This window comes from Serinus canaria, chromosome 2, assembly GCF_022539315.1.
Source record: "Serinus canaria isolate serCan28SL12 chromosome 2, serCan2020, whole genome shotgun sequence".
NCBI lineage: Eukaryota > Metazoa > Chordata > Aves > Passeriformes > Fringillidae > Serinus > Serinus canaria.
In genome coordinates, this window is record NC_066315.1 from 25786930 (window position 1) to 25810923 (window position 23994).

At 39.9% G+C, this 23994-nt stretch overlaps 3 protein-coding genes across 12 annotated transcripts in view; 2 read left to right on the forward strand and 1 right to left on the reverse strand.

Annotated features, from left to right (window-relative positions):
* The first annotated feature begins 1289 nt into the window (after positions 1-1289).
* On the forward strand, positions 1290-14025 carry MIOS (meiosis regulator for oocyte development). Of its 5 annotated transcripts, none has more exons than XM_018909445.3 (11): positions 1290-1389; positions 2258-3624; positions 3822-3920; positions 4847-5104; positions 5935-6104; positions 7740-7805; positions 8423-8581; positions 9311-9463; positions 10622-10826; positions 11891-12020; positions 12234-14025. In XM_018909445.3, the coding sequence occupies exons 2-11, from the start codon at positions 2328-2330 to the stop codon at positions 12328-12330; spliced, it is 2634 nt and encodes an 877-aa protein (XP_018764990.1). In that variant the 5' UTR covers positions 1290-1389; positions 2258-2327; the 3' UTR covers positions 12331-14025. The 5 variants fall into 5 exon arrangements, 4 of the variants coding, with proteins under 4 accessions (XP_018764990.1, XP_018764991.1, XP_030088155.1 ...); XM_018909446.3 differs by having other exon boundaries at positions 1294-1389; positions 2255-3624; XM_030232295.2 differs by lacking the exon at positions 1290-1389 and adding an exon at positions 1408-1618 and having other exon boundaries at positions 2255-3624.
* A 2458-nt stretch (positions 14026-16483) lies between these two features.
* RPA3 (replication protein A3) lies at positions 16484-20082 on the reverse strand. Its single transcript, XM_009085993.4, has 4 exons — positions 19916-20082; positions 19625-19699; positions 17570-17678; positions 16484-17072 (listed from the first exon to the last, which is right to left on the reverse strand). Exons 1-4 carry the CDS (start codon positions 20012-20014, stop codon positions 16990-16992), a joined length of 366 nt encoding a protein of 121 aa, XP_009084241.2. The 5' UTR covers positions 20015-20082; the 3' UTR covers positions 16484-16989.
* UMAD1 (UBAP1-MVB12-associated (UMA) domain containing 1) overlaps positions 20066-23994 on the forward strand; it is a 79116-nt gene continuing 75187 nt past the window's right edge. The window contains exons 1-2 of one of the 6 annotated variants that reach the window (XM_018909449.3): positions 20081-20136; positions 22986-23036. The gene's annotated coding sequence lies outside the window, so the exon portion shown is untranslated. Of the gene's footprint in view, positions 20166-22985; positions 23037-23994 lie in introns of all 6 variants that reach the window. The other 5 variants (XM_050971193.1, XM_009085994.4, XM_018909448.3 and 2 more) reach the window with 5 other exon arrangements.

Below are 23994 nucleotides of genomic sequence, written 5' to 3' on the forward strand. Positions count from 1 at the left end.
TATTTAATAAGGAAGCTAAAGTATATTCATTTCCTTTCTTTTATAAAAAAGGAAGTAAGAAAAGCAGCAAAAGTAAGGAGCTAATGTCCTGACTCTAACAGTGCTGAAGAAAACCTTAAAAATGTGATGTTTAAATATTTCCAGGCCAAATATCACTGTTTCTATATGAATGAAGTTACTCTGAGAGACTCCGAAATTGGTGAATTAGTACTTCAGTTTATAACTTTTATTACAGACTATTTTAAAGAGCGTTGAAAACAAAAGAAAAAAGGAAACAGTTCACATCTCCACGGCTTGCAGAAAAACAGGCTGTAAAATCCTAACCACACAGAAGTGAGGAAATATGTATTTTCTCCCCAGGTAATTTATGTGTAAGAAAAGCTTATCATTGTCTCATCAAATAATGGGAAAAGTTGCCCAGAGATGATACGTAGTCCCCAGCCCTTGTGCTTTGGCTGTTTGGAGGTCCCCAGAAAGAGGGGACAGAGTGAGACTGGCTATGAGGGAGAAATTCTTTCATGCGAGGATGGGGAGGCAGTGGCACAGGCTGCCCAGAGAAGCAGGGATGTCCCACCCTCGGAAGTGTTCAAGGCTGGGCTGGACAGGGCTGTGAGCAATGTGGTACACTGGGAGGTGTCCTTGGCAGGGGCGTTGGAATTGATACCTTCAAATTTCAGCTTTTATAAATTTCATGTATTTGTAATCCTGCAATTCTTTAGTGCTTAACTCTAAACTCCACATAGAGTGTGAGTTATAAGAACCGTTAACTAAAGTGAAGGGGATGGGGGGAGCAAACTTGGGTAATGACTTCATTACCTGAAGCTGTAATTGGGAGATTAACCCCCAATATGCAAAGGGATCAAACTTATGAAAACCGCGGTCCATTTTTTGGGTATATCCCCGGGGGAAGCTTCGTCGGCCCTTAAAGTACCTGGAGGCCTTTAATAAATATAACCGCTTTTTATTCTCCTAATTTTGTCTGGCCTCCGTTTTTAGGTAGTCTCAAAAGGCATCAGAATTAGATGCTCCTTGTGGTCACAGAATGCTTCAGGCTGGAAAGAGCCGCAGTGGGTGCTGTGGTCCAACCCCCCTGCTCCAGCAGGGCCATCCTAGAACCCATTGCGAGGAATGAGTCCCGAGGTCTCCCGGCTCTTTCCAGCCCAGGCTTGGCCCGAGCCCCGAGCCCCGAGCCCAGTCCAGCCGAGCCCGCTCCGCTCAGGGCCGCTGAGGGAGGGGGCGGACCGCGAGCGGATGCGCGCGCGCGGGCGGGGCTTCCGCTTCCCCGGCGCGCCGGAAGCGCCGCCGCCGGAAGCCCTGGTGCGCTTCCTGTTCGCCTGCGCCGGCGGCGGGGCCGCTGGCGGCGGCCGGGTTGGAGCCTCCGCGGGCTGGGTGAGCGCTGCCGCGCCCGGGAACAGACGGACGGAGGGAGGGTCGGAGGGCCGCAGTCTCCCGGCTCCGGTCCGCTCTTGCGGCCGCCTCCGCGCTCCGCGTCTCCTGCCGGGAACGGGTGGCGAGCGGGGGTGACCTGCAGGCACACAGGGGCGGCCCAAGCGTAGTAAATAATGCTGGTTTTTTCCGCTTCCCGATCTTGCCTGTCTTTTCCACAGTAATAGCAGAGGTGTGTAGGATCTTTTTGCATGTAAGCACGTGTGGTGCTAGTAGCTGCCGGAAGTGTAAAGGGAGTATTGGCAGTAATGTGCCTTTTTGAATGTTGCTGGACCAGATACGGACGGAGACAGCGTAGCATTGGGGCAGGTGGTGGAATTGGGAACTGTTCAATAAGATAACAATTTGAATTTCTGTTGAAATCTTCCAAAATAGGGAGCTTTTCTAGGCTATGGAGCAGGCTTTAGACAAAATTGCCAGACGGTACTTTTTGTCACTTAATGCTTTTTAATTAGGCAGGGACATTCTCTTCTAGATGTTTGAGGGCGTGGCTCTTTCCGAGCGGCACACCCGCGTATCCTGCCACGGCGCATCTCGGGTAATGACTTCTTGCTTAATAGTGGTGTGGAGTTTGTAAACACAGCCAATCCTGTTGTCATCAGTTTGTCAGTGGCCGTGTTGGTTCTGCCTTGCTACATACATACCAGCAAAAACAACAAGTGTTGTGAGGAGATTGCTTAGTGATTTGGCCTGAAATGTGTTATGAGATAAACTCTTGGGCTAAAAATAATTTGGTTTTGTTTGTTTAATGATGATTTCAGATATAGGACTTGGGTTTTGATAACGTTCCTACAAATTATTTTCTCAGCAGTTTCCATATGCATGGATATCACCTGAATCTTCTTAGCAGACCTTAAACTGTGTGTCAGCTTACCCTAGCCATGAGTGGCTCCAAACCTGATATCCTGTGGGCCCCACACCACGTTGACAGATTTGTTGTGTGCGATTCAGAGCTGAGCCTTTATCACATTGACTCTGCTGTAAGCTCAGAGCTCAAGGCGGGGTCCTTGCGGTTGTCGGAGGAAACTACGGCTACACTGCTGTCAATAAACTCGGATACACCGTACATGAAATGTGTGGCTTGGTATCCTAAGTATGATCCTGAATGTCTCCTCGCTGTTGGACAGGCCAATGGCCGAGTGGTACTTACCAGCCTTGGGCAAGATCACAACTCAAAATCTAAAGATTTGATAGGCAAAGAGTTTGTTCCCAAACACGCTCGGCAGTGCAATACCCTGGCGTGGAACCCCCTGGACAGCAATTGGCTCGCTGCTGGGCTGGATAAACATCGGGCTGACTTTTCCGTACTGATCTGGGATATCAGCAGCAAATATGCCCCAGAGACTGCAGTTGCTACAGAGAAAGTGAGGCTTTCAGCCGGAGATGCGGAAGCAGGCCTGGTAGTTACGAAACCACTGTATGAATTGGGACAGAATGATGCTTGTCTCTCTCTCTGTTGGCTTCCACGGGATCAAAAACTGCTGTTAGCTGGAATGCATAGAAATCTGGCTATCTTTGATCTTAGGAACACAAGCCAAAAAATATTTGTAAACACCAAGGCTGTCCAAGGAGTGACTGTTGATCCCTATTTCCATGATCGTGTTGCTTCCTTCTATGAAGGTCAGGTTGCCATATGGGATTTAAGAAAGTTTGAAAAGCCTGTTTTGACCCTAACAGAGCAACCAAAACCCTTAACAAAAGTCGCATGGTGTCCAACAAGGACTGGACTGTTAGCTACTTTAACAAGGGATAGTAACATCATTAGACTGTATGACATGCAGCATACTCCCACCCCTATTGGAGATGAAACTGAGCCAACAATAATTGAGAGAAGTGTCCAGCCATGTGAAAATTACATTGCTTCATTTGCCTGGCATCCCACAAGTCAGAATCGAATGGTAGTAGTGACTCCCAACAGGACTATGTCTGACTTCACAGTTTTTGAAAGAATTTCTCTTGCGTGGAGCCCAGTGACATCCTTAATGTGGGCTTGTGGACGACATTTGTATGAGTGTACAGAAGAAGGAAAGGCTAGCTCCTTGGAAAAAGACATAGCAACCAAAATGCGCCTCAGAGCTCTCTCAAGGTATGGTCTTGATACTGAACAAGTTTGGAGAAATCACCTCCTAGCTGGAAATGAAGATCCTCAGCTGAAATCGCTTTGGTACACTCTGCATTATATCCTTTATTTTATTGTAGTTTTTGTCCTAAGGAAGTAATATACCTTTATATGTAAACCACTTCTATAAAATGCATTAAAATCTTTAAATACAGTGCAACGTCCTGTAAATACTTTGTATATGTTAACAGCATGTGACTCAAAATTTTTAAAAACATTTTTTGTGAAAGAGTAAGCTTCCTATACATGAAAATACTTATGAAGCAGTATACTGAAGATATGGATCAAAAACTTACAGGAAACAAAGGTCCCTTAGTTTACACTGGCATTAAATCAATTGTGAAGTCATCTTTGGGTAAGAATGTTCAACTTTGCTAAGTATTGTTGTAGTATGTTTGCAGAATGATGCACTCATGAGTTTGGCAATTGTTCAAAGAGACTATTCAAAAATATAAAAACAAAGTATTTCTGTTTGTGTTTTAATAATGTAAGTTAACAGTAATTTCCATAGTCTTCAGTGTTCCTGGAAAGTCAGTAATTGTAGAATCATAGCATCCTCAGAAGTAAATCTTTGAAGTGTTTTAAACATTTGAGTCTTGACTATGGCACTGAGAATTCTTGCTCCCTGCATATTATACTTTTTTTGCAGAATATTATATTCCCTGAAGAATATTAATTTTTCAAAGCTCCACATCAGGGTGTGGTTCTAGAAAGGTGACTTTGCTGTTGTCACTGCTATTGTATTAAATACATTTGTACAACTACATTTAAATAAGCTGACTTGTTCTGAAGTGATTCATCACATTCTGCCTCTCATGCTCGCTGAAATCTTTCTTAGTATATTTTATTATTTGAATACTTCTTACTCTTTTCAATATATGTCTTATTAATAACTATGCTTCTTGGAGCAGAAAATGAGTCTTCAGTTTTGGGAAAGCTTCTAACACATTGATGCTGGCTGAAAGCTGGTAGAGCAGGTTCTTAAAGGTGTATTATGTATTTTTAATTTGAACATACTGAGAGCTCCTCTCAAATGTAACAAGTGGTTGAAGAAAGAAAAAAGACTGAGAAATATGTGTTAAGCTTAGGTGCATAATTTTTAGTAGATCAAAATAATTTTGTGCATGCTGCTCCTTGCCATAGAGTTGTAAGCAATGTTAAAGTACTAAAATGTGATACTCAGGTTTTGTACCCTGCTTTATGATTGAAATCAAAGCCTTGTGTTGTGATTGCAATTGAAACTGTGATTTAAGCATCATTTAACTTATTTCCAACTTCTAGGAACAACAGAGAACCTCAGGCACAGCAGGAGTGGATCTGATAGACAGGCAGATATTATTCAATATCTGAGTGAGGAGAGATCTTTGGCTTTGCAGCTCTGTGGGTGGATAAAGAAGGGAACAGACTTAGATGTGGAGCCTTTCCTAAATTCATTGGAACAGGAGGGAGACTGGGAGCGAGCTGCTGCTGTTGCACTTTTCAACTTGGACATACGGCGAGCAATACAAATTCTGAATAAAGGGGCTTCCTCAGGAAAAGGTGCGTATTGTGTTTAGTTTTTTATTTTGGCACTATATAACATTAGTAGATTTTCTCTGTTAACAGAATTAGGGAAGATAGTATGGGATAGATGCCTTTTGTGTTGTAAAATTGTTACTTGAAACACTTGTATTGGAGCTTGACAAATCCTGCTATGTCACTCATCAGACTACCATATGCCATACTGTCTATTTAAAATAGAGCATATGTTTCAGAATTTCCTTCCTCATAAAAGCCCCAGAAAGGCTTTATGTTCAGAAGTAGTGGGATTCTTTTTGCTTTAATGGAACTGCTGGGAGAAAGGGTGTCTGTTTGTGCTTTCCAAAGGGAGGATTTAGACTGGAGATATGCTGTTTTCAAATTCAAGAATAAAATTGAACTTTCTGACAGAATTGATATTTAGATTAAATAGTTTTTGTGTTTTTAGGAAACTTCTTAGCTTGAAACTTTTGTATAAAATTGTCATCCTCCAGCTAGATATGTTAAACAGTGGCTGGATATACAATTCTGTCTTTTCACTTGTGGATATGAATTATGATAATGACAATCTTTTGTGATAGCTATTTCAAAATATCACAAGTAGTGTGATGTTGTTTAAAGAGGCTGTCGTGCATGTAGATGCTAACTTACCTGAACAAAGGCATTTAAAGCAGAAGCTACTATACATGGTAGTGGATGCACATTAATTTAGGTAGTGTTAATTCTACTGCATTTTATGTTGCATCCTGACAAAACATTGTGTTTCAAATGGATGCTTTCATTTACAGTTTTAACTGGAGCTTTTTTAAGTTCTTAACTTGAAAAATATTGTTTCACTTTTCATAAATCAGGTGATCTGAACCTTAATGTCGTAGCAATGGCTCTGTCAGGCTACACAGATGAAAAGAACTCACTTTGGAGAGAAATGTGCAGTACTCTAAGACTGCAGTTGAACAATCCCTACTTGTGTGCTATGTTTGCTTTCCTGACCAGTGAGTCTGGTTCATATGATGGTGTTTTGGTGAGTAAATTTCTGTGTTAGGTTAAAATTTCTTTATGCAATAGGAGCCTATAGATACATGCACTTATATAGGGGGAGTCCTGTATACTCCAAGAATTAATGAAATTTAAACCTATTCTTTTATCCTAGAGCTGGCATATAGCATATCTTTCTGCAGAAGGGACATCTCATATAAGTGAATGTAATGTTAGTGAATAAGTAATGCATAAATGGCCAAAAGATAGATTATAGTTAGCACATTTTTAGAGGAATTTTATTTTTAGCGTGGAGTTATTAAACCTCTAGAAATACATTATCAAAGTAGTGTAAGCAGTGGGAAGAAACAGAAGAGAGATTAATAATGGAATTGCAAACAGCAGACTAGATTCAGGGGAGTTTGAAGAACTTTCATCAAGTTACATTTGCAATGAAGTGTATTTTATTTTCCCTTGCTTACTTGTTAAAATAATTTCACTTTATTGAAAGAGTAAATAGAGTAGTTCCAGAGCTTCTGAAAGTGATACAGAAATACCATTTAAAGGGCAAACTAAATCTTTAATCATGAGATATTTTGAGCCTTTGGAGGAGTTAACTTGATTCCTGGTTAGAGAACAGCAGAAATACCTGATTCAGTAGGAATTATTTCGCCTAGGAGAGGACTCCTGTAATGCAGCAAAGCAATTGGACCAAAGCTATTGAAAGTGAAGTTGTCATAATTTGATGCTCTTAGGGTAATGAAAAATAAAAATGGTTAGAATCACAGAGGAGAGAAAGCTGAGGGTTTTTTTTTTTTCCTTTTTTTCTGTCTTTGAGAGAGAGTATTGTTGTTCTCTGGTTGTTGGGTAGTACTTTTATAGATTTTTTTTTTATGAACTGGCAACTCACATGTGATAAGGTGCTGTTTGTTTGGGTTTAGTTTTAATTTTTCCTTCAGTGAGACTTGTTGATGTCTTCGTTAAAGATTTTGCCAAGCACATCTTGTTTTAGCAACGTGAGTCACAATTTCTAATCTGAGAATATCACAGGGAAAAATATGGGCATAGCTAAGTGGGAGACTTGATACAGAGAAGTATTTTTTTTCTGCAGTGTCACATCTAGTAAAATTAATAAAAACCAGAAGGTAAATACTGATACACTGCTGTACCTCAAGTGTTAATATACTTCTGAGAAATTAATTCTGGGTGTTTAGTTTTTATTTGCTTGGGGCGTTTTGTTTGCTTTGTTAACTTTTGTTTGCAATTTAAGGAAGGAATGGAGTGGTTAGGCTAGTTATTGTGTAAATACAGTAAGCGGAACTTGGTTTGTTTTTCTTCTGCCTGTGACTTGGTGGGACACCTGGCTATACATGCTGGAAGCACTAAGTCCTCTACAGGACTTGCAAAGTTTATTTTTGTGGAGTTTCATAAACCATGTAGGATGTGTTGTACCAGACTTTCCAGGTACATTGTTCCCATACCCTTCTTCTGATACCTGTACCTGAGTACAAACAAGTAAGCTGATATTTAGAGTTAGCCTTCTCCAGATGTCACTTTTTTTTGGACACAATCAATTTCATTGTATTAGTTAGACAGCAGTGCAAGTCTTCTGATTTTTACAATGTGTTGGAAAAATGGAAACATGTATCTGATGTTAGTAATTCCCATTTTTCTCTCTAAGTATGAAAATAATGTAGCTGTACGAGACAGAGTGGCATTTGCTTGCAAGTTCCTCAATGATGCTCAGGTAAGTTTGTGGTTGCACATTTAAACAGATTTTTAAACTGGGCTTTATTTAGTGGCTGAAGAAACTCTGGGCTAGAGAGGTGAACAGTGGAAATAATGAGTCATGAGTATTTGGTTTTTCTTATCACAGTAGTATATAAGGTATGGTATAATCTGGTTTTTAGTTTGTACTTCCAGCTTAATTTTTGATTCGGTTTTTGGTTGGTTGATTTGGGGGCTTTATTGGTTTTGTGTTTTTGTAGGTTTTTGTGAGTATTCTTTACATGGTAGTTCAGATGCAGTTGCATTAACTGTACACCTGTTTTACTGGGGAGTATTTATATTTCTTCAGTATTTATTTCCAGGTGTTTATGTTCTCTCAAATTATGGTTTGGTTTTGCAGCAGAAATGTTCTATTTTAAATTCACCAAAGTATTCTAAGAATGCATAGCCTCTCTCCTTGCATTTGCTATCAGGAAGCCTAAAGTTTGTTTATAAACACTTGATTTCATGCAGTTTCATCCGATATAGTAATTTAACTTTTTCTGCATAACATCCAGCAAGCAATGCATTCTGTTAGCTGCAAATGCTGTTTTTACATGTATTTATATTTTTCTTTTTATATATATTTTTTTATAGCTCAACAGGTTTATTGAAAAGCTGACAAATGAAATGAAAGAGGCTGGGAATTTGGAGGGAATACTGTTAACAGGGCTGACAAAAGATGGAGTTGACTTGATGGAAAGTTATGTTGACAGAACTGGAGATGTCCAGACAGCAAGCTATTGCATGCTACAGGTTAGTGTTTCACTCCAAAATAAATTTTATGGAGGAAAACTAAATGTAGTTTCTTTATCTTGTGAACTAAAAATAATTTTCTGTATTCAATTGGGACAATTGGTTATTTGGTTATTTTTGTGGAGTCATCTGAAACTCAGTGTTGATGAGTAAGTCTTCACACTTACCTGTGTGAAGAGGTAGCTTGAGATAGTAAGGGAAAGAGGCAAGAGAAAATCCTTGTCCTTTTCACTAGCTGAACTCAGAATACCCATTTATCTGCTTATTGCTGGCATGTTTCCTGACATTGTCATTATTTTTTTTTTTTGCTTTCAGGATTTTGATAGAGAAAAAAAGTCAGGCTTTTATTTGTAGGCTTTGGGTTTTTTTAATAATGGACTTACCTTAGCCCTTACACAGTAGCAGCTATTGCCAGCAGTGTATTTAACTGCATATGCAGTCACAACGGTACAGATTGTGAAACATGACAGAACTTTCAAATCCTTCATCTTACAGACATGAGTTCTTAGGAGGATGTGGCAGCACAAGTATTTTCAACCAGTGAGAAACTGAAGAAAACATTTTTCAAACTCACATTACAATTTCACAGAAAATTCATCTTTTTGGGGATGAATGACACTGTATTATTCTTATATCTTGTAAAACACTTTGTAAAGGCTTTTGAAAAAGTGAGTAATGTGTATTGTGTGTCTTTAATGTATGTCTGACATTTTTTCCTGCCTACTTTAGGGTTCTCCATCAGATGTACTTAAGGATGAAAGGGTTCAGTACTGGATTGAGAACTACAGGAATCTTTTAGATGCCTGGAGGTTTTGGCATAAACGTGCAGAATTTGATATTCACAGGAGTAAGCTGGATCCCAGCTCAAAGCCTTTAGCCCAGGTAAATATAAATCCTATATGAAATATGACCAGTCCAGAAAGGAATGTGGCATGATACTTCTGTAAAAAATAACCTTGCTAGTCATATCTTGGTTTTCATGAGGATTTTTGGGCAAAAGAAAGATTTCAGTTTAGCCTGCTCTAAAAAAAGGAGGTGTCACTTTTTTTTCAAATAACAGGTCTTTCAGAAACTGTAACCTATCAACACTTTTCTTCTGGGGAAACTGGAAACTCATTTGATTTTTTTCTCTTACATGCTGAGAAATGAAATCAGAGATGTGTCACCCAGCTGAATTCAGTGTCAGGGTGAGACTGATGCTGAAACCATGGAACTAGTTCAAATTGCTTTTGTTTTAATTGAAAAAACTTCAAAGCTGTTTTGAAGCCCTTGAACCTGAAACTAAAGTGAACAGCAACTTTGATTATCAGTTCTGAACATACACTGACCTAAAACTTAATGCCCTGCCCAAGTGCTATCTTCTTAACATCTGGTGGCAGTTTCAGTCTTACCATGGCACCTTTTACTCTCTCATGTCTGCTAAGTATGTTCATTACTTTAGGGCCTGAAAGTTTCTGAGGAAAGCTGGTTTTGAATTCATTTATCAGTCATAGCTGTTTAAGCAGAGTTGTTCCAAGTGGGAGGGAGTTGAGTTTACTTCTCCTTCCTTATGTTGTTAAGATAAATAGCCCTAAAGAATTTGAAATATATGCTCCTTGGTATCAAGTCACAACTTGTGACACAAGGGATGTAGATAAATAATATTAGGATAGTCCTTATGTTGGGGATTTTAGTGTGAGTCATCTGACTATAAGGAGGGAGAGACCAAACTTTATATAGTAAGTAGAATAAACCTAATTTCTTCCATTAATGAAGATACAGCTTTTATTATCTTAAATAATATCTTTCAAAGTTTTAGCAGTTGTGCTAATTTTTATGTGCTTTTGAAGTTAGTGAGCATGATTAGGGCCTACTTCTCATGGCTGTGTGCCTCATCTATAAGCCAAGATGTTAAGAACTCCTTCACAAGTAGGCTTGGCTTTCCATAGCACTGTCTAGAATATCTGATAAATAAATGTTAATTACCTTGAATGGATTCACTCACAGGTGTAGCAAAAGTGGAACCAAACCAAAAAATTAATGGGCATCTGTTCTCTTTAGGTGTTTGTGAGTTGCAATTTCTGTGGAAAATCAATCTCTTACAGCTGTTCAGCTATTCCTCATCAGGGGCGAGGTTTTAGCCAATATGGAGTCAGCGGTTCACCCACCAAGTCCAAAGTAACGAGCTGTCCTGGTTGCCGTAAGCCCCTTCCCCGCTGTGCACTTTGCCTGATAAATATGGGAACACCAGTTTCCAGCTGTCCAGGTATGACACAGTGGGTTTTAGTTATTCAGCTACAGTACTATTTGGAGGCCAAATTAGCAGTTCCTATTGAAAGATCTTCTGTTGCACTTATTTTTTCTATTTATGCTTATAGTCATCATTTTGAAGGGAGAAGGACATAATAGAGAACTTGTTTACATCCCGTCTAATTTTGGGATGAAACCTTTGTTTCAATTCTTAATGGTCAGACAGTATGCATAGTTACTTGGTTCTCACAGTTTTCCATGAGATTGTCAGTCAAATTCCATGGTTAGACAGATGTAAAGATCCAAGTATTGTGAGGATCCGTTTTGTGAGTTTTACCACTGAAAGAAATGGGGAGTGTGTTTTCTTGAGATCAGTTGTAGGCATGCTACAGAAATCATTGAATGCAAATGAATTAATTTTTGGCTGGAAGAGGAAGAGAGGTGTGATGTACTTTCTGTTACTAAGTATGAAAGAAAGCATGGTTACGTAATGCTGTCAGAGCTAAAAGGGACTATGACTGGAATTGTTTGTTTGTAAATGCCTTTGGCTTGGCTTATATATAATGTCTAAATGAAAAGGATTTTGACCATATTTTTAAGTTAGTGTTATTACAGAGCCCTGAGCTGCTGTACAGTTGTCATGTTTATTTATCTCTTCTCATTCTTTTGCTGATCATTGTTATGACTTCTATACTGAACTTGTTCCAATTCTTAACTTAGATTTGGTTGTTTTCTAAAGCAGATTTCATGTGCAGCAGAACAGGCTCATAATTCACTGGACTATAAATCAATCAATAAGGCATAAATCACCATTGAAGGAGATTCTGTCTGTAAAACTTGTTTAATAGGCAAATTTAGCATATCTGTAGGATGTGAAGCAACAGTTTAGCAGTCTTAATTCTTTTTTGGCATTCTTCCAGCTCTTAATATTTTTACTGGCTTCTATTTTAAAATCACTATGCTTTTTCACATAATGTTTCTTATTTCAAAATCATTTTAATGGGGTTGCTGGGACTGAAATGTAAATGAAGTGTAATGATTAACAGCCATATTTGTGGGGGTGGGTTTGCCTCTGGACAGGAGGATCCAAGTCAGATGAAAAAGTGGATCTTAGCAAAGACAAGAAGTTAGCCCAGTTCAACAACTGGTTTACCTGGTGTCACAACTGTAGGCATGGTGGACATGCTGGACATATGCTGAGCTGGTTCAGGTAAGTTGATGTTAAAATTTTGTTATTCCACGTGTGTGTTCAGCACTGAGTGGAACATGTCTCCTTCCCTGTATCTATCATTATAAAGTTTAAATAATAAAACTGAACTCTGATACTGAGTTTTTCTGAGATGCTATACCTCTGCACATAGTTAAATGTATAATTGCAAAATTATTTTACCTGTTTTTTCTTTTTTTGACTGTTGCTGTTTAGGGACCATACTGAGTGCCCAGTTTCTGCCTGCTCTTGTAAGTGTATGCAGCTGGATACAACAGGGAATCTCGTTCCAGCAGAGACTGTCCAGGCATAAATACTGTAAGAAAATGTGTGGCTCTCTAATGGATGTCCATCATAGTCCAAGCAGATATTTTAGACTAAGGTAATTTGTGACTTACTGTGAAAAAATAAATTGCTATCAAAGTAGTAAAATGATGTGTGTATGACTGTGCTTGGTAGAAACAGGTATTCCTGAAGTGAGCCTATAGGTACAGTGCATGCCCTTATTCAGAGGACTGAAGAAAAGCACTCCTGGAATTTGACTCTTTGAATTTGCTAAAATGCAAAGACCCTTTATTAAAAAAGTTTTCAGGATAATGCTGATTGGTCCCAAAGCTGAGTTTATATGCTGTGAAAGCAGACCTTCAGAATAAACACTTGAAAAGAAGATGGCAAAGTTATGCTGTGGATTCCTCTGTTCATTGTTTGATCACTGTTTTGTATGCAAATGTTCATTTGTTTCCTTGTAAGTTTATTCAAACTGCCACTGCTAACTGCTTTCTAAACATTTTTATTTTAAAGAAAAATCCTTTTCTTTCTGTTCCCAGGTTTTGTTGATAGTAAAGCAATATCTTTACAATTCAAGTTCTTACTTAACTAGGCTACATATCTAGCTGATGCAGATTTTAATGATGAAGTTTGGGGGTTTTCTCTCCTAGCGATGATTGTATCTTAGAGAAGAGTTCCCTGTGAAGTCATGGACTGTTTCAGTGCAGAGTGCAGGTAAACTATAGGAGGTTGTATCTGATAAATTTTCAACTTAGTACTGTGAAGATCTGAAATCTCAAGGACTGGAGACTTGTAAATATGTAAGTTTTAAACCATGTGCAAAGTTTTGACTACAAAAATATTTGAAGACTTTGAGATAATCAGCATTCCCTGTACTTCTGAAATATATTGGGAAGTGTGGAATCAACCTTATAAATTCTGCTTCTGGTCACTAGTGGACACCCATCTGCTCCCATTTTGAGTAATTGATCAGAGTACTTCTAGATATGTTACCAACTGGAATTAAAATTATTTATTAACTTGAGAGAACATCAATGATATTTTGCTAATACTGTGCTAGGAGCTAATTGGTATTGTTGTCCTTAACTTTGTTGGCAACATTCACACAAGTTAGGGAAAAAAAAAACAAACCTGTTTTAAGGTATGTGATAATAACATCAGTTTACTTGGTGTGTGTTTATTTACAGTATATGAGTTACTCAACACTTGTGTGCTATGAAATACGAAATGGAATGCTAGCAATAAACTGGTACTGTTTGCCAGGACTGTGAAAATTGGTGTTTCAAAGAGAATATATTGTAATATACCACTAGTTCTGTGTGCTCTAGTGTAGTTTCAAGAAGTTAAAATGTGGAAATTTACAAGTACGTGTACTGTGGATGTACAAGATTACATTCAGGACTTTGGGTTATATTTTCTGAGTTAGCATTAATGTTGTAACACATCTGCTGCATTTATTTTGATGTAAAATTGGCAAAGATAATTTTTTTAAGTTAAAAATCTAAGAGGTACTTGATAATTCTAGGCATGGGAGACCAGTTCCCTTTTTTTTTTTTCTTTTTAGAATATTTATTTCTCATTCCAGTATTTTTGCACACTTCACATTGCTGTTAAAGAGCTCTTCAAAATGTTCTCCATTTATAAATGTAAACTGGGGCTTACTGTATGATACCCTATTTATATAAATACAAGCAATAAAGGTTTTGGTTTATGTAAATGAGGTTGGTATGTGTCAAGAGTTTGTTTTTTATGCTCGTGCAGTAACATTTAGTAAATTTCCCTGATAATTTCCATGTTGAGGTGAATGCAACTACCAACATACAGCGTCTCATTTTCTCATGTAAAGAAAATTAATCTATAACATTTTCACCTTGATTATAACTCTGTGTGTCAAATTCTATCACTAGGTTAAATTACATGCTCACTTTAATACTCATATATTTGCAGTGTTTTGGATTATGAATGTGTATAATCTGGCACTATGGGTTTTGGCTGTTAAAATTAATAGTCAGGCTTTCAGGTCAGTAGTTACACGATTTGCAAAATTTACAAAGCTAAAGTTCTATGGTTTTTAATTACCAGGTTTTTTTTCCTTGTTTTGTTTTTAAATTAATAGATCTGTCACTTTTGGGGTGATTTCTTGTTTTCTAACAAAAATATAGCTACACCCTTTTTACTAGCTGCAGTTATGTTTTTGTTTACCGTTCCCTGGTAAATCTCAGTTCAACTCTGCTGAGGGTGTCCTTGCATGCTAAAATATTGTGATCCTGTGGCTCACGCTGATTATGTTCCACTGTTGTAATTTTGATAGATGTTCCAGCTTTGCAGCCCTTCCTTGATTAAGCACAAGCACTTTATCATCATAGAGGCTCCTTGCTCGTGAGGAGGACACACAAGGACTGCGCTTATGTCCGTGTCCAAGCCAGGACAGCAGAGCAGGCAAGCAGGGTCAGTCAAGAGCCCAGCAGAAAGGTACTAAGTCTCAAAAGTCAGTCATGAATGAAGTGGCAGTAGTCCTGCTACAAACAGCATGAACTTCTAGAAGTCTGCTCCAATTACAGCATTCACTTCCTATGCCCCTTCTCCTCGGCCAGGTTCCCACCATGCACCAGCCTCTTGACCTCCCAAAGAAGCCACCAGCTCCTCGTTATGCCTTCTATTAATGGTCAGTTACTGGCTTTGGTGACATCCCCCTCTGGTGTTTCTGATTCAGTTGCCCTGGTACCTCCCCTTTGGTCAGTGTCCCAGGAAGCCCCTACTTCCCATTTTACTATCTATGAGGGCTGGCAGTTTCTCACCTTTCATTGTTGTGTAGTGCCTGGGGCCATGCTAACCATCAGGTCTAGCTGACATGGTTGTGTCTTTCCCTTGGTATTTAAAGCAGCTGGAAGTTTTCAACATGGCAATGTAGGAAATTATGCTGATAAACACATGTATGACCTGAGCACTACTCTAGGACCAAGAATGTTTTACAGTTCCTTGCATTGCTGCGTGATTTGTACAGCCATGAAGCCAGGGTGAAAATTGGCTTTATTCACATTTATTCACACAGACTGATGGTCTGTAGAGAAGCAGACAAATGAAAAGTGTGTAAGAGAAACTTTTAGTTGTGTCCAGCTTGCCCAGCCACCTTTCACTGCTGCAGGACTGCATGAACGAGACTCTCGAGGAGAGTCTCGACTGACAAAGGGAAACCAGCATTTCCCATGTGGTGTGTTCAAACTTTCCCTCACCAGCACTTCAGAGACCAGCCTCATACCCCAGACTGGTCTCTGAAGTGCTAAAGCCATCTAGTGGCAGGCTGCTTCACTGGGCATGGGTCTGGGTAATTGTACATAACATTTTAGAGAGTATATGTACACACACAAAATACCAGTTTTCTAAAACAGAATAGAACAAAAGAGTTTTAAATGCTAGGAAAACATGCATGCAATTATTAAGAATGACATTTGATTCTACTGAGCACTTAAACAGAATGGTGATAGACAGGGCATGGTATTGTGCCACATGGACCTTGAGTTTGCTGTGGGAGACTTCAGAAGACCTCCTTCCCAGCCAGAGTAACTGTAACAGAGTATCCATATTCTAGGTGGGGAGGGAGAAAAAAAATAGATCCTCTGTTAACTTGTTCATCCTTACACTTTGTAGTGAGTTCAAAGTGTCACTTTTTGAAACATATTCCTTGACTAGAAAAAGAGATGTCTATAAATAAGCACAAAGCTATCAGTCTTCTTAAGGCACTAAATCTAACTACTGAAGCTGAAACCTGTTTGTACAAAAGTTCAAAGAACATGGCTGTAGTTTACTTAAAATACTTTGAAATACTTTATTAATTCCCAGAGAATATTTCCAAAGTTCAATTTTACTTTAAATGTGTTACTTCAAGTGATGCAAAAATTTTGCTAAGTGTTGTAAGTAGCCTGGATGGTTACAAAACTGGGGACTGTTGGAAGTTCCTATGGTTAGTCACCATGACAAGCTGGCTGAATCCTGGTACTGCTGCTGAGACTCCAAGCAAGAATGAAGGATGGGGTGGGACTTCAACTGTGCTTGAAATCCCCAAGTCTAATTTGACATCTCCCAAGTGTTTAGCATCATGCAAAGACAAGAACCTTGCACTCCAGTTTGTTAAATTTAACTGTGTCAGGTCAAATAGAACAGGAGTCACCACATATCACTGAAAATTTCACTCTAACATTTAATGCTGAAACAAATGGCTAAATGCAGTGAATCTTTTTATTGGTGAAGATTCCATTTCCAAGATGCAAAATACCCCTTCCATACAATAAATTTATATCAAAGCAAATTAAATCAAGAATCTTTATATTGAAACCCCACCAAATTTTCTCATACAAGTTTCCAGTAACGTATCGTAGAACCTCTACCAACTAGAAAAGGATGCTTACAAAACTTCAGTTTCTGACAAGTCTGATCTTGCAAGAGAACACGCCTCTTAGATGCAAAAGGGTTAAATATATACACTGAGTGAGACATTCACATTTGTTCTCCTTGCTGAATAAATACATTTTCAAAGAAAATACTCTTCATAGGCAATACTTAGCACGTGTAACAGTGTCTTTTCAGTATATTTGTTGAAAATAAATGCAACTGTTACCATGCTGTCAGGCAAGAAACCACAGTACTGTTGTCCCCTCTGAAGCTCTAAATATATGCTAATAAAAAATCAAGTGTTCCTCCCAGTACCAAATGGGTAGTATTCAGGGAATTCATGAATAATTTTTAGTGCTTCATTGTAGAGTTCCAGGTCTGAAAAAGGGCAAAGAAAATGGTTATAATGCATAAGATCAATTCCCCACAAGTCACTGACAACATTCAAGCACTGCTTATTTTAAAGCTGTACTGCTGAGTGATCTCAGTCTCCCTCAAGCTCCTGTTTCCCCAAGGCAGGAACACTCATTGCTTGTTTTCTGGAGGGTTACTTTTAGGCCTGCTAGCTGCACAACCACACAAGGCTCAGAGCAAGGTGAGAACCACGTGGTCAGGAGTGGGAGAACAATCAGGCCACAGCAATGATCTAGACTGGCTCCAACACTGAGTCACTTCCTACAGTTTAACTGTAAACCACTATATTTGGTACAGAACTTTTCTCATTACACTCTTTTTCTCTACACCCTGCTTTTTATCTGGCAGCTTGAAGAAAGACCTTGGCTGTAAAAAAAAGGTAACTAGGCTTTCTTTTCTTATTTACTGAAGACAAATTCAGAACTCAACATGAATTTGCCATAATGTATATTCTTACTTACCAAATGAACTTTTATCTTCTCTGAACTGGACATATGATGCACACATGATGGTTGCCTGATTTGTTACTCTTCCCACCACTTCAATAACTCCTGAAATCTCCTCATCCAGCTAGAAAACACACCAAAGATGAAATTAGTAACACTAAATAGCTGCTGTCTTTACTGCATAGCTAGGAACTCTCCACAGCTGAGGGTTTGCTCATGACAGATTCTGTTCCATGTCAAACAATACAGTACTACTGGACAGCCTGGTCACCCTCCCCCACAAAAAAAACCCCACAAAAACATTGATCCACTTAGACAGGTTTTGTAATAGCCAATTCAATACTAACAACAACAACAAAAAAGAAGATGCATCCGAGGAAAGATACTGGTTCGTAAGTATATAAAACTGTGTCATTTAATCACTGAACAGAGACTAATCTAGGACAAAGAGAGAGAACAATTCTGATTTTAATGCACTGCGTTCAAACCTGTGTCAATTATAGAACTCTGTAAGAGTTAAGGAGGTGTCACACATTCCAGAGAGCAGTTCCAGTGTTCCACATTCAGAAGGCATATCTGTAAATCATCTCTTAAGTAACCTGTCAGTAAGTGTTCAGAATACAAAGATACTGTCACTAATAAGCCTTTGGTGGAACAAAGGAAAAACAGGCTAAAAATTATATCTTATGCCAAAATAATACAGCTTGCATGTTTTTTTTGTTTTTTAAGATACAAATTTTAACAGTGCAGTACTATTTTGGTAATGCTCTTCCAATATCTGTCTAATTATTTAGTTTCTAGTAAGTCTTCTTGAATAATTCCCTCCGCATAATTCTGGGGTCCTCTGCTGAAAGAGGGAACTCAACATGCACAAGAGAGAAATATATTGACTCTATATATATAACTATAAAAAAAGTTAGAAAGCATTTTGATTAGCACATCTATTAAGTTTCTCCACTGACATTGGGTGAACTGGAGAGATGAACCTGGCCCTGTTTTCCTGCACACACCAGTTTCTCCCATGGCAGTGGAACACAGACTGAAGTGCCCAGCACTACGGCTTTGCTTTTACAGAGTTCACCCACTTACACTGTTAGAGAAAGTATTATAGAATCACTGGTCAGATGCTAACATCTGAATTTTTAACAACCCAAAGCAGGAAATGTTTTCACAAACCCAAGAAAAAGGGAAGAGACATTTTGTTGCAGTTTGACATCAGCAATTTTCACATTTATAAGACAAAACTGCCAGATTAAACTGCATTTTTCATCAACGGGGACAGACACTTGTCTTGAAAGCCTGAGAGAGTACCATATGCAATTATTTCCCATGGAAACGGCAAAGTTTCTCAGCATTTAACAACTTATTCAGAGAAAAAGATGTAAATATACACATGCACTGAGTCAAGCTAGAGCATCTGCCATCACAATTAAAATAATTTTTTTAATTACGACATTTCTTGATGGAAAAAACATACTTAGAATCAGAAGAGAATGCCAAATTATTATTACTTCAGTGGTAGGTGATAACAAAAGAGGCAGTATTTTTGTTCTGTAGTTGTAATTATATCTTATACCCATTGCATTAATTGCTTGGGGTTTTTCTTAAGAAAGAATGCTTCAAGCTAACTATGGAGTTTACTGAAACACTATGACAAGTGTTGTAAGAGAATGCAGCAATGTTAACTCAAAAAAACTCTTGAAAGTACCATGTTCTTTTTGATTATGGAGGCGGTAAGAAAATGAGAAGTAAGACTGAAATTAAAATAAAGCTAATAAATGTAGTGGAATATATTACACTGTGATCAACTAATAGCATAAGACAAAATAGCCAGATAGGGACGTGTCTGACAAAGAATGAGTTGTCTCTTAGCACCAGCTGAAAATTGATCAAGGCAGCTCATGTGGAAGCAGACTGACTACAGGTTAGCTGAAAGATGCAAGAAAGAGAGGCAATGAAATATAGGTGGAAAAACTCAAAACATGGAAGGCATGACGGGTTTCAGAAGAGACGAAACCTCCGGAATGCAAGAGGCGGCATCAAGTATTTCCAAAGCATTCATGAACTTACAGGCTCCCTCAGTTCCACAGTCGTATTCTTTCCGAGTCCATCCGTAAGCACGACGAGCTTCCCGCTAGAATGAATCTACAAAAGAACACTACGTCTAGAAAAAAGGCCTGCGCGCTCCAAAGGCACCCGGGAGCGCCACAGCCTTGGCCGCCTCAGCAGTTCTTTCCCACAAAGCCGCGTCCGCCTCCCGCCCTGCTCCGAGTCTGCCCCAGGGACGGCGCCAGGCTCTCCCCGCAGAGCCTCGGGGCAGCCCCATCCCCGCTCCCGGAGCCCGCCCAGCGCCCCGCGGACCTTCTCGACGCGCCCCACGAAGCAGACGGGCTGCCCGATGTGCTGCGCCAGCTGCCCCGTGGCGATGCGCGGCCGCGGCACCTCGTGGATGTCGCCCATCGCCGGCGCCGCTTCCCGCCTTCCGCCGAGGGAGGAAGGGAGGGACACGGCCCCGGGAACGCGGCGGTCGGGGCGGGACTTCCCTTCCGCCCGAGGCGACCCGGAAGCGGAGGCGGAGGCCGGTGAGAGCGGCGGCGGCGGCAGCGGGAGGGTGGGTGATGGAGGGGCGGCTGTCGATGCTGCCGCGGCGGGGAGGGCGGCGGGGCCGCGGCCCGGGGAGGCCGGGGGAGCCGGCCGTCAGCTTCTAGCTCTGTCCTGTCCTTTAATCCTTTGAAATCGCCCCATATTTCCCCTCCCCGGCGTTTTCCCTCTCCTTTCAGATACTGGTTCCGTTCAGGTGTAGTTTGGCAGCGTGCCCTGGCTGCCAAGAGGCGTCCTGGGGTGCGTCAAGCACAGTGCAAATAGAGGTGGTTGTCCCGCTGTAGTCAGCGCTGGTGTGGCCTCACCTGGAATGTTGTGTAGTTCTGAGCTCTGCAGCTACATCCAGAGGAGGGAATCAAAGCTGACGAAGGCAGTGGCCTGTGAGAAACAGCTAAGAACTTCGGGTTTGCCTGGTTTGGAGAAAAGGAGACCGAGGATTATTCTCATCACTCTACATCTTCCTGAGGAGGGGAAGCAGAGACACGAGATGCTGATCTCTTCTCCCTGGTATCCAGTGGATATCCCGGGGTACATGGCAATGATTCAAAGCTGCACCAAAAGTTTAGATTGAACATTAGGAAGCATTTCTTTTCTGAGAGGGTAGTCAAACACTGGAACAGGCTTTCTAGGTGGTCCATGCCCCAAGGCTGTCAGTGTTTAAGAGGCATTTGGAAAATGCCCTTAATAACATGCTTTAGCTTCCCATCCTCCCTGAAGTGGCCAGGCAGTTGGACCAGATGATCACTGTATATTCTTTCCAACTGAACTATTCTATTCTATTAATTTAATTTTATTTCATCACTGAACTTGAGCTAGTGCTCAATCCCCAGGTTTAGAACAACAAATGGGTGTTAGACAGGTACAGCATCTGGACATGGCACTTGCATGCATCTTGTCTTTTTCCATGTGTTTTCCCAATTGATCCCTGGCATGGAGAGGTTCCTCCCAATTTCTTTTGTGGTAAAGGTGACTCACACATCTCAAACTGTATTTGACGTGGTGTTGCCAGCAGGTGGAGGGAGCTGCTGCTTCCCCTCTGCTATGCACCAGAGTGCTGGGTGTGAGGGCACACATGGACATACTGGCGAGAGGCCAGAGAAGGGTCACAGCAATGATTAAGGGACTGGACCATCTTAAATATGAGGAAAGACTTAGAGAGCTGCAACTGTTTAGCTTAGAGAGGAGAAGGCTCAGAAAGCTCTTATTAATAAATATAAATACCTGAAGTAAGGGTGCACAGAGGACAGTCAGGCTTTATTCAGTCGTGCCTAGTGAAAGGAACAGGGGCAAAAGGTACAAACTGAAACACTGGAGGTTTCTGAGGGAACATCAGGGAACATTTTTGTCACTGTGAGAGTGACCGAGCACTGGTACAGCTTGCCCAGAGTGGTTGTGGGGTCTCCATCCTTGGAGGTACTCAAAAGCCATGTGGATATGGTCTTGAGCAACCAGCTCTAAGATGGTTCTCCTTAAGTAGAGAGTTGGACAAGGTGGCCTCTGAAGGTCCCTTCCAACTGCACCATTCTGTGGCTGTGATTTCCTTTTCTTTTCCAGGATTGGTGTTTCAGGAAATACTTGGGAAAATCTAACTCTGCTCTGGCTTAAAAGGGGCAATCACAAAACTGCCTGTGTGCTGACTGTCTCTTGTAACCAGCCATGGGCCAGTTCAGCTTGCTAACCAGTACCAAGTGGTTTTGTTGGTTGCCTAGGGTAGTGTTGTTATATGGCAGTACCTTGTCAGCTTGCCAAGGAAACAAGCTGCTGCCAGAAGCTGTGCAGAGCCGGCATGTGACCAGGGAGTGTTCTGGACTTAAATCTTATATGAGATTTAGCTGCTTGCTATCCCCTTAGTGTCACTGTGACATTCACCTGTTCAGTATTTAATTTGTAAGAAAATATCCTCATCTCCATAGCATATCTTCTAGAGATTTGAAAGGAGAGATCTCATCACTGGAGCTGTTGGAGTGAGGTGCAGCAGGCTGCTGCACAGTGGCACTTCTCGGGCTGAAGAGTTTGAAGGGTCAGCGTCTAGAAAAATGTGTTGTACAAGTTCTTACAAGTGCGTGTCTGTATCACACTTAGCAGCTGTTGAAGGTTTGCATTCAAAAGAAAATTGTTTGGAGGGAAAACAGGAGGCTTCAGCCTGTCGAGTATTGTGTTTCATTAACACCTAGCTTTCTCTTTTTGCATTTCCTGTCTTCAGGGTTTTGAATGTTTACATCAGTTTAAGTGCTGTTATTTCACTCCTGGCTTTGTTTTTGTCACCTGTGCTTTTATTGTCTAACTTGCTTGTGGCTGATTTTTTATGATTCAGCCTCTTCAAGTGTTTTTATATTATGGTAATTTGGGTTGTATAGTTCTTTCTGCTTTCCTTAAATTTTATAAAAACATTAAAAAGAAATACTAGTATTTTATGTAATACAGGAAAAAAAAAATCTTTGTTAATGTTTCATTATACATACATCCCTTTTTAAAAAAAATTTGGGTTTCTTGTGATACTTTCTGTTCTTCTGTTTTCAAGAAATACAAACTAAAGAACCATGACTAATGTTAATGCCAGAGTAAATAAATTATATGGCTTTTTTTTTCCTTCTTCATGTAGTAACTTAGACTAGGCCAAAAGCTTTTAAACTGTTCTTTTGGTGTCACAGAGAAATATTTTCAACACACATATTCTTGACTCTTAAATTGGTTGTTTTCATGATAAGAAGGATTGCACGGGGTTGTAAACATCTTGCTCTTTTTCTGATTGCTGCTTTATTGGTGAATCACAGCAGATGGTAGTGTGGAAGTGAGAATTGCTCTGATGCTCTGTTTTCTTTTTCCATAGATTGTCTATCTTAAGCTGCTAGATGTGAAATTATTCTGGTTCTTTTTTAAGGTCAGTTTTGTGGTTTTTTCTGTCCTCATTTCATCATTTATGTAATTACTGGCAGTGCCACTGCAATTCTGCTTTGCTGTATTACTGGGCATTGTTTCTTAATCTTAGTCTGCATCTTTGGTGGTTTTAACATTAAATTATGATTCTCCTCTGGTATTGTAAGCATTCAGAAAAGGCTGAAAAGTAATGGTAAATATACTAAGATCTTTGTTGTATAGAAAAATTTTATTTGATTTAACATATTGGTTTGGCTCAAAGGTCACCTATAGTTCTTGTTAAAGGAGACTGACAAAATGCAGGAGGAATAAATTAACCCCTTTGTGCAGCTCTGTAACTCATCTTTGTCCAGTGCCACGTATGTTCTCAGAGCCTCATAGAAAGACAAAATATTTTTTGCAGCCTCACAGAATTGCTGTAGCTCAGAGCTTATTATTTGCTAATGACTGAAGCTGTGCCAAAAGCATTATTCTTAACTATCAGCGATTGTGTTCACTTTTTTTTGTGAGAGGGAAACATGAGGAGGAAGGGAATTGCATATTCCTACCAAGGGAGATTTTTATCTTTAGGCAGTGAATTCAATTTCAAGTCTCCTATAGAAATAAAATTAATCCCATCTGGAAGGGAAAAGTGCTGTGCTATATAGGAGAAATGACTGCAGGAATGTGGTACTATCTCTGAATGGTGGGTGTATTTTCTGTGATTTTGTGCTGACAGCTTTTTTAAAAAAAATCTGCAACTAAGTGCTTTTTTCTTCTCAAGTCTGTGTTACCATGCATCCAGGTCTCCAAACTTCCAATTTAATTTTTACTCTGAAATGAAACTTGTATGAAACTGGTTGTTCTGAGCTTTCATTACCTGAAACCTCATCTTATCTACAAGTAGTAAAATTCAGCCTGATTCTGCAAGTGCTTAAACTGGGTCCTTATCTTCAAGAGCACGAGTGTTTCCATTCAGCTCT

Excerpts from the sequence above, each read along its gene's own strand:
- MIOS (XM_018909445.3), top strand. The coding sequence starts at position 2,328 with ATGAGTGGCTCCAAACCTGATATCCTGTGGGCCCCACACCACGTTGAC. Across the intron at positions 9,464-10,621 it reads GCTCAAAGCCTTTAGCCCAG|GTGTTTGTGAGTTGCAATTT; the intron begins GTAAATATAAAT and ends TGTTCTCTTTAG. Across the intron at positions 12,021-12,233 it reads CATATGCTGAGCTGGTTCAG|GGACCATACTGAGTGCCCAG; the intron begins GTAAGTTGATGT and ends GTTGCTGTTTAG.
- RPA3 (XM_009085993.4), bottom strand. The coding sequence starts at position 20,014 with ATGGGCGACATCCACGAGGTGCCGCGGCCGCGCATCGCCACGGGGCAG. Across the intron at positions 17,679-19,624 it reads CTGTGGAACTGAGGGAGCCT|CTGGATGAGGAGATTTCAGG; the intron begins GTAAGTTCATGA and ends TGTGTTTTCTAG. Across the intron at positions 17,073-17,569 it reads AGAAGATAAAAGTTCATTTG|ACCTGGAACTCTACAATGAA; the intron begins GTAAGTAAGAAT and ends GCCCTTTTTCAG.